General features: G+C 35.8%; 1 protein-coding gene across 1 annotated transcript in view; it reads left to right on the forward strand.

The window, feature by feature from the left end:
- LOAG_18671 (CAMK/CAMKL/MARK protein kinase) overlaps nucleotides 1-8849 on the forward strand; it is a gene marked incomplete at both ends in the record, with an annotated part of 12927 nt that extends 4078 nt beyond the window's left edge. Inside the window, 15 exons of the mRNA XM_020451335.1 lie at nucleotides 331-491; nucleotides 601-737; nucleotides 922-1117; nucleotides 1413-1535; nucleotides 1715-1961; nucleotides 2080-2251; nucleotides 2453-2558; nucleotides 2669-2933; nucleotides 3295-3373; nucleotides 4095-4248; nucleotides 4552-4683; nucleotides 4843-4955; nucleotides 7821-8126; nucleotides 8384-8501; nucleotides 8736-8849. Of these exons, the coding sequence (XP_020304888.1) occupies nucleotides 331-491; nucleotides 601-737; nucleotides 922-1117; nucleotides 1413-1535; nucleotides 1715-1961; nucleotides 2080-2251; nucleotides 2453-2558; nucleotides 2669-2933; nucleotides 3295-3373; nucleotides 4095-4248; nucleotides 4552-4683; nucleotides 4843-4955; nucleotides 7821-8126; nucleotides 8384-8501; nucleotides 8736-8849 (2423 nt within the window). The remainder of the gene's footprint in view (nucleotides 1-330; nucleotides 492-600; nucleotides 738-921; nucleotides 1118-1412; nucleotides 1536-1714; nucleotides 1962-2079; nucleotides 2252-2452; nucleotides 2559-2668; nucleotides 2934-3294; nucleotides 3374-4094; nucleotides 4249-4551; nucleotides 4684-4842; nucleotides 4956-7820; nucleotides 8127-8383; nucleotides 8502-8735) is intronic.
- Nucleotides 8850-10005: the final 1156 nt, after the last annotated feature.

A 10005-nucleotide genomic window follows, 5' to 3' on the forward strand; every position in this document is an offset into this window, starting at 1 on the left:
ACCGTAAAAGTTTACTAAATTAATTTTCTCTATTTACTCGCTGGTCTCTTTTTAAATTTTTGTTGTATCTGATGCGTAGTATACGGCTTTCATTGCTACCGAAAAGTTACATCAACGATACTAATTACAAGCACTTTAATTTCAATCAATTAGGTTCTCTTACTTTCTCTATTGTATCATATATCTTCCCAGAAGATTAACCTTTCGATTATGCTTTTTTTTTCCTTATGAAGTACTCAATTTCTGCACTTACGTATCATTTCCTTGTAGCTGCATAGGTGGGACAGTTTTTTGCTTCATTAATGCCTTATAAATGAGCTTTTTTTTCAGGTAATAAATTGGACACGTTCTGTGGTAGTCCACCTTACGCAGCTCCAGAGTTATTCCAGGGAAAAAAGTATGATGGACCAGAAGTGGATGTTTGGAGTTTAGGAGTTATTTTATACACTCTTGTCTCGGGTAGTCTACCTTTCGATGGACAAAATTTGAAAGTACTTCTTAATGTTTTCTTTATTCTGCAGTATCTATTTGCGGAGAATGAATGAGTCGGAGTTTTTAAAAAGTTAAAAAAGTCATGTTTCTCACTTTTAAGTTTTTCAGGAATTAAGAGAAAGAGTACTGAGAGGAAAATATCGAATACCGTTTTACATGTCAACTGACTGTGAAAATCTTTTGAAAAAGTTCCTCGTACTTAATCCAGCTCGTAGAGGAACATTGGAGACAATCATGAAAGATAGGTCGGCGTGAGTCATTTTCTATTTCTTTATGTTCGCATTATAATTTTTTAATTAAATTGTTTTCTGATTTTCTGTGTGGTGTTCTTCCGGCATATAACTTGTATTTCAGGGATTAATGCTTAATGCAAAAAATTAATCATTAATGCAAAAAGTCAAGTCATATCCATATTTTTATGTGTTTTAGATGGATGAATATAGGTTATGAAGATGATGAGTTGAAACCATATGTCGAACCACCGAAGGATGTTAAAGATGAAAATCGAATAGCCGTTATTCAACAAATGGGATACAGTCGTAATGCAATAGTGGTATCGCTCGACAAAGGTAGTTTCGATGATCTTCATGCCACCTACATTTTGCTGGGAGAGAAAAAACGCGAGGTAAAGTTTATGAATTGTCCAAGGCATTAATGTGGCCATTTGTAATTGGAAAATGAGCTGTTGACCTTAACGCACTTATTACAAGAATTTTTTTCATGAGGCTTACTATGCTGTTTCATGATTGTTTGTTATTTGGGCTGAATTGAACCATCGGTAACATTGCGTTTCAATTTATCCAACTTAGAGAATCGAAATGAAAGCTAGTAAAGCAGCTTATGACTCTCGGAACTGAAAATCTTACTAATATTTGGAACTGATTTAATGAAACGTCTTTTCATTTCCTCAGATTTTTTAGCTTGATGGAGAAGCTCTCCTAAACGCGCAACTGAATCCTGCATCAGCACAAAGTGTGGCTCATGGAATAACGCAGGGTCAAAGTCCGCATACCCAAGTTCCCGCTTCTACTGGTTTTGCTATGGTAAAGTTCTGATTTAAAAGCTTTTTTTCAGGTATTCATTCTTTAGAATGGAGAAGATATAGAGAGTTTTTAGTTCGGGAAACTTTCGAGTCGATACCTAAATATCGGAATCAAAATTATGGAATAAAATTCTTTGAAGTGTTTAAATTTAAAAACATTTGTTTGAACAGGATTTTCAGACCCAGAAGTTTGTGCCTCGTTCAACATCAGCCCAGGTACCATCAATTAAGACACGACGCGGATCACAAGAGCAAACGATTGCACCAGCTGCTCAGCTTCCAACAACTCTTCTACCGTCGGATATTCATGTCACAACACCACCTGGGACACAACGAGTCATGTCTGGTGTAGCACCAGTTGCGATGCGACACGTCGTTGGTCCACCAGGCGGTCGGCAAGCGCTTAGTATGCAACCGGGTCATATAAGTAAGTTATCTTGTACTGCAGAAGTTTTGTTATCGTTCCCTCAAGGATTTTTCTGTCGTTGTTGTTTGACTGAAATTATGCGTTCAGTTATATTCGTGAATCTTATAGTTCGTTTCAGTGCCTAATTATCCGTCGAATGTAATGCAAGCTGTTGGAAGTGGTGTACAAGCCGGTGCTGTTCCTGTTTCTGGATTTAGGAAAGCTTCCGTTCCTGCACGGACACCACTATCTAATTTAGGAACCAGGGGGATTTTACAACCGGGACCACGATTTGTGTATCCGACAATTGAGTGAGTTTCTCGCATTAACGAAGTTATATTTTTCGATTACTAGTATGGTCAACCATGTAGATTCAGAGATAGGACCTCTTGTTAGCAGTACAGTTTTAGAGGCACAAAAAAATTGAGCAGATTATCCAAATTAAGATCTTATGGTACTTATGTATAGATGCACGTGTGTGTTTCATTTGACTGTAATTTGGCGTTTTACAGTACGAAAGGTTTGCCCAAGAGTATCACTGGGTCGTCATCTGCTCGTGGTACTCCAAGTTCACCATTTTCTTCAAATTCTGCACAGCAGAAGATCACATCACTGCAGGTATTTTGACTACTGAATCTTTTTGATCATTTGCTTTGTTTTCTTCATGTATGTAAATTATTTTCCAAATATCCCGAGGATTTATGAATTCGAAAAGTCTTTGTTTCTAGAAAAGCGGTTCTATTTCGGCGACGCCAAATGAGCCGTCGATCAAGGAGGATGACAATGAAAACGGTGAATTGTTCGCTGGTAATGGTGATAGTGGGAAAGCTGAACCAGCAGTTACGACACACGCAACTACCGATAAAGACGTCGATATTGGTCGTTACGGTGGTAGTGATGCCGATGATGCAAATGCTACCGCGGTTTCATGGCAGCAGTCGCCTGCATCAGCAACAGCTCCAATAGTGGAACAGCCGGAAAAAAAGGGGAAAAGTATGTGAATGATTTGTTCAAAGTTTTGTTGGGGGAATTACCGGATGTTTTTGGTGTATTGTAAGAAAAGTATTCCAAATATAAGTTATTTCGATTTTCATTCTGAAATGCGCCAGAATCGCTTTCCGAAGATCTACTGTGTGCTCCTGGATAGTGTGAAAGTACTTCATTTTGAAGTCAATGCATATTTTTCCTTTTCGTGTTGAAATGATTGTGTTTTCTGAGAATTGTTATCTTTCATGTGTTATCGTCGTAATTTTCTGTTTCCCATATTTCTGATGAACAAGACTGTGGCATTCATGAGACATCCACTGATATTTCATCGAAATCAAGCGCACTTCTGAAAATGTTTATATTACAGATATCCAGAGCTGGAGTCAGATAGAGTTTTTAGAAATGGAGAATCTATCTTTGCATTTTTATATTGAAACTCCTTCCGTGTAGAATCGGTGTGAGAACCTTTGCAAAGCAGTATATTGCCACATTTCTTGCAACGGTCGTAAATATATTTTAATAAATTATCTATTGGATTTCATCTAACCATGCATTGATATTTTCTTTTTTTCGCTATATTTGCAGCAATAATATGTAACATATAATGTTTTCCCTTATAATTTTTTGTTTGTCTTCTGTTTTGGATTCCAACTGACGAATCATTTTTCGGGGTTAAAGGTCGATTCAAAACAATTCGGTTACTGTTGGGATTTCATGAACCTTGATTTGTGGAACTAAACTTGGACTGCCTAAGCAAATTTCAAATTTGTGGATCTTTTTCGAAAATCTTGGGGATTTAGAAAAACATCCTTAGTTTGAATGACTGATCGAGAATTTATGTGGATTTGAACTGCTGAAAGATCTTTCAAAGACATTGTTGTCAGTGTTGATTTATTCATTTCAATTATAATAGCTTCGGTTTGATTTGCTTTTAATTTCCCTGCCAAAATTTAGGTGTTTCCTCAATGAGCGATTGTATACAATTTACTAATTTTCATTAAAAATCTGTTTGCTCTTAAACGAAATTCAGTACTTGATTTTTTTAAAGGATTTTTAATAACAAATACTTGGTTTTGGTGTTATATTGCTGCTTAGTCAATGCTTCTTCTTGCAGAATCTTCGCGTATTTTCGTTAAAATCAAACATTTCAATATTTCGCCATTTCAGGCTTCATCAGAGCGCATCTGCACAGGCAGTTGTTAAAAATTCAGCAATTAATGAAACATCGCCATCTGCATTGTTACCACATTCACAGAATAACAGTCCAAAGTTGACTAAATCTGCAACTGGTACCGCTCTGAATCCTGTTTCGGTGATAGCGGTATGTTTCATTTCAAATAAAATTTACTTAGTGCTGAATTCTTAAAATATGTGCGATAACAGTCAGGATTAGTGGAGAACATTTTAGGTATATCCCGAATGGATAGGTTTTCAGTTTGATTTTTTTTCCTTTTTTTTCTAAATCCGCATATTTTTATCCTATTGAGAATATCAAATCACAGTATGTAAGGGCCAAACCGACTAGATATTTGGCGACACTAATAATTGAAAACATTGATTTTTTGAAAAATTGAAACATTGGTTCTCTTTGTAACATTTTAACAATTAAATTCTTTCGTTTTAGTCTTCCCCAGACACACAAACTGTGCCATCAGCCGCGGTGTTAAGTACGCATAATACAGCAGTACAAAATGCTGCCTTTCCTAGACATACTCGTAACAGGCAAACATTTCATGGAAAAACGGAGCACAACAAGGTTTCTTTTTATCTTTTTATGAATTTCATGTAATGTAAAACAGCTGATACATACGATCGAAATTATGACAATTTTATTTCGGAGGTTGATTCTAATTAGTTAAAAGAATCGAGTTTTTTAACAGAGTTTGTACTTTCTTCATTACTTTCTGAATTACAGGGAAACATGGATGATGACGTTGAATCGGAAGTAGTACATGGTACTGGTAACGCATCGGGCAATGGTGGTCCACGTGGATCATTTCTCTCCAAACTGTCCAAGCTTACTCGTCGGTTAGTAGTTCCATTTCAGTTAGATCCTGATCTAAATTTCGGTTAAATAAGCGCTTATATGGACGATTTCCCTCAGCGGTTTTACCGTCGTATTCGGAGCTTAATCCCAGCTTTTACTGCTCACTTTACTAATTTTTTTTAATCATATATAAGATAAAGAGCTTTCACATATTCACATATAAAGCAAAATGTTTGCTTTGCTTGCAAGTTTCTACTGTTATGCTTTTACTAACCGAGATTTTCTTTAAAGAGAGTTTTGACATATTTTGGGATATTTTAGAAAACGAATTCAAAAATTGGAATTTTATATGATCTATAGTAAGCAATTTGGTTTAATATAAGTGCAAAGCTTGCTGGGCGTATAATCTAGGGAAGAACCACCTATCCAGTATTGCATTCTGGAAAGGTATTTTTTGAACAGTATAAGTAGCACTTATATTGTTCCCTGCATTCTTGTTACACGCGAAATGGTTCTGCATTTTTATGAAAGTATCAGTTATTTATTGGGAAGAATTCAACTGCAGTTTACTTTCAAGAGAAAATTTTGGCTGAAAAACACTATTATCGATTCTTTAAGCAAACTGTTAATCGATATGTTACATTCTTCAGCACTTCTGGAATGTTTTTTTAATTTCTATACTGTGGCAATATTACGTTTCCTTAAAAATTCTGGAGGTTGTTGCTGCAAAGCTACAGAGGTGTCTTATGAATTAGTTCATCATGAATTTCCGTAAAAGTCATTTTCAACCTTTCGAGTGATTCATTTAATTTATACTGAAGTATATGATATATGGTTATGGTGATGGTTTCTTCCTTCACCATCGTTTATTTACATGCATCGAACATTCCATTACTCACCCATTATCGGCATTTTGCACAATGCTAAACCATTTCCTCCATGCTCACATTTTAGTCATCTAAATAGTAATTCAACTGGTTAGCTGTCGAATAGTTATTTGGATCAGAATTCAGAGGTGCTTTCTTCCGGAAAAGCAACGGTTTCATATTTTGTCGAATAATTTGCTAGTGCCGTTATTCGCCCACCATATCTTTTACATTGAACTGTTTAATTTATTTTATCTTGATACTTCGGGTGGAATCAGTTGTTGAACATTCTGAATAGGACGAATTACATTTAAGTATTTCATTTTCTGTTGCTCAGTAACAAATTTGTTGATCTTGATATGCATCTTCCATATAGTGTGCATTGTCGGAAGTTATCCATCATAGTTTTTTCCTCATTTCTAGGACCATAAGAATTTTAAATTGTCTTTCCCTTTCGGCTTCAAGAAAGTATTGCTTCCGGATTTGCTACGAACACTGGGATGTTTTGGAAAGAGATATTGTAATTATATCTGAAAGTGGCTCTAATTATCTTGATTATCTTGTTTACCAGTCTTTATCTTATCTTTGCTGATTCCTTCGAATCGTGTTTATCCCATAAGAGAGTCATATATTTAGCCGAATGTTTGATTGCATACACGTATCTTAACTTTTTTTCTTTGCAGATCTTTAGATGAGATCCTTTTCTATAATAGCTAGTTCTTATTCCGAAGTTGTGTCCTTACCACTTCAGGATGCATTATTTTGCTTATTTAAAGGCACTTTTTTAACTTCATTCATTTCTGACGATCATCTCCAAGTTACTCTTAATTAAATTTTTTTTTTTTCAAAATGAAGTGTTCTTGGATTTGCTTTTTATTTAACAGGAAAGATTTTACAATGTGCGCTTCTTTCGTTTCTATTTTTTGCGTTTTTATTTGCGGTGCTAGCACGGACTTTCCATCTACAAGGGTTTTAAATTTATGTTAAAAAAATTTCGCTTAACCTCTTCTAAATGCTTTTTAATTGGTTGCCTTACGAACAGGACAGTTTCGAAAAAAGGCACTTTAATTTAGAAAACAAAAAGTGCGAAATAAAAAGTGAAAGTCTTTGGGGATTAATTTCTTTAAGTTCCTCTATTCTACTATTCTTTGTTTGTAGTGGTTCATCTGCTCAGCAAAAGTCATCATTATCATCATCATTATCATCGCACCACCACCACCATCATCATCATCAAAATTATCCTTATCAGCAGTATGCTTCATCTGTTCGCGGTACATCCGCATCCACCCGGGAAAACGACTTATCTAATAGCCCCACGGTACTATCACAAATTCGTTGCTTTTCCGGTCGTGGTACTTCAATAAATCAACAAGCTTTACCTTTGCTCCTGTCACCAATAGCCATGAAGCAGGCAATCCAACGGCATTCATTTGCTGGTAGTAACATTAACACCAATGGTATCATCAACAACTACAATGGTTCTAGTGAAGCTAATAATGTGCAAGCTTTAAATATAAGGCTTTCATTGCCGGTCAGACCTCTGTCGGTGTATGTTGGTAGCAGTTCCGGTACGATGTCGCCAAGCTCTGACCAAGTAATATCGCAAACATTAGTTACTCCTCAGTATGATTTATTTCATGTCAAGCCCTCCCGTGGTTTACATTACTCGAATTCCCTGTCCACTGGTAATCGCTGCCATTCACCAATATTTCCTGCTCCTCTGGTACATAAAGTAGTACCTCAAACACCAGATTGTTCAGTAGATGCTTCCGCAGTGCTCCTATCCCCGAATCTTGATCCCATATTTCCTCCGAGCAGTGTGAGTGATACCATGCGATCGTCCAGTGATTCGATCCAATCGTTTAGCCCGTCGATGGCATCGTCAAACAGTGGTACCGTTACTGGAGGAAACCATCATCATAACTCGAGAGAGGGTGATGCATGCAATGTCCAGTTACCATCAACGTACTATGCGACTGGTACTGTTGGTAGTGGACCATCATCAACCTGTGCATCATCTGTATATCAATCATTGCGCAGGACACCAATCGTGGGAATTGCTGAAGGATCTGCTCTCACCACGACGTCACCACCAACACCAAGTAGCACCAATGAAATGGTTAAACATAGTGGTAGAAGTGGGACTATTGGACCGACTACCGGTATTGCTGGATTTAAACGATTAAACACTGCTCAGCAGCATCATGGTCAGTTTCTCATGACACCAAATGCAACACTGGGCGCTGGCTGTGATATGTCAAATGGTGATGAAGTGAAACCACGATCATTGCGGTTCACGTGGAGTATGAAAACTACGAGTTCTTTAGCACCCGAAGAAATGATGAAGTAAGTTTTTGAAGTTAGATTTTGATTCAGTATAATGCATACGATAGATTTTGCCTTTTTGCTTCATTGTTTTGGGCTTTCTTAATCTTTAATCGAAATTTTCTGGAGAATCTGTAGTATGAAATGTAAAATGACCAAATGTTATCTTATACTTCAGTATGCTTTTCGATCATGTGTAGGAAATTCTTCTATGTGTTAAATACATATGTATGTATGAGGAATAAAACTGATTTTTAAACTTCTTTCAATTATTTTAGGGAAATTCGGAAAGTTTTGGACCAAAACAATTGTGATTATGAACAACGTGAGAGATATTTATTATTATGCGTACATGGTGATCCCAATACCGACTCGCTGGTACAATGGGAAATGGAAGTAAGCTATATTTTTTGCTAGAATGTGTGAGTTTTGACATTTATATATTATTGAAATTTTCAGAAGTGTTATGATAATTGAAGTAATATCGCTTTTTTTTTTTATCGACTATTTTCATGGATATGGATGTCTGAGATGATGTTGACGAGCACATTTAGGAATGCTCTTGAAAACTGGAGGAAGGAAAAGCAAATATTTAAATTATTGAACGAACAATTTGCATATTTTTTTAAGGTCTGCAAACTGCCAAGACTGAGCCTAAATGGTGTTCGATTCAAACGAATATCGGGGACATCCATTGGCTTTAAGAATATTGCATCGAAAATAGCACAGGAGCTGAATTTGTGAGAACATCGGAGTGGCAAACAAGTTGTTCTAATTAAGATGTTGAAATTTCTGTTAATTCGGATTAATTTTGGGCGAAAGATATCCTTGACGGTAAATTTTGAAAATTTTGAATTAAGGATATGAAGACTAATTACTGTCTTCACCACCGCTTTCCAGTGGGACTTTCCCGAGGTTTTTAGCGTGATGATTAACATAATGGAAAGTGAGAATTTGGGAAGATTTCCCATTTTCCTCAAATTTATTTGTGATTTATCTTATACTCGGCAAAAATAATTGTCCTCAGCTTGAATTTCATCTGTTTTTCTTGACCTGTTCGTTTTGTGTCATCACACCCGCTGCATTATTTTCGAATTTAGGTCTTTAAAATCTGTGGCACTATTGTAATCCAGTAGAATTAGCTTAGTATAAGTTATAGGATTTGGATTTTGGAAGATAAATTTGTTTCTTCGGATATTTTTGGTAAATGCAATGTAATCGAAGGGGAAATTTCTCGTGAAACTTTGTACGAATTCCTTTTTTCACATAGAAATTGATATAATAATGAGTGATCCTCTATTATTTTTGTCAAATTAATCCCATTCCGGTTTGTTGAGGATTGTTATTTTTCATGGTAAACTCTGACTGTTGGAATCATCGATCATCAATTCGCACGGTACCTCTTTAATGATCCTTGCGAATATTTCGAAATTTACAAAATTCTTTCATATCATCTACGGTTTTAATCGTCTTTTTGGCAGTGATGTATTGTTTAATTTACTCTGCCTTTAAGTACCATATTGTGCTGTATCGGGGTATCTCCTTTATTACCTGATATGGTTATCATATAGTAGTAATAAATATACTAGTAGTAGTATCTGTGTCTTCATTGATGGTAATGCACTTTTCTTATATGATGAAAATTTTCTCGAGAAGTCTCATTTTTTCCAAAATTTTTTAATCCCTTAAAATGGATATGTCACGAACATTTGTGCGGCACTCGATTTTTAGTTCGTTTTGATTGTTACTCTTTTTCTCTCAATTTGAACCAGAGTTTTACCACTATAATTTTGAATTTGAAATTGACAATGAAAATTCAAGTTTAGATACAGATATTATGTGTTTTTTGTATTTTTGTAAGATTGCTCGGTGTGGCTTTTTCCAGAGAGATTATTTCCAT

This window comes from Loa loa, assembly GCF_000183805.2.
Source record: "Loa loa unplaced genomic scaffold supercont3.436, whole genome shotgun sequence".
NCBI classification, from domain to species: Eukaryota; Metazoa; Nematoda; class Chromadorea; order Rhabditida; family Onchocercidae; genus Loa; species Loa loa.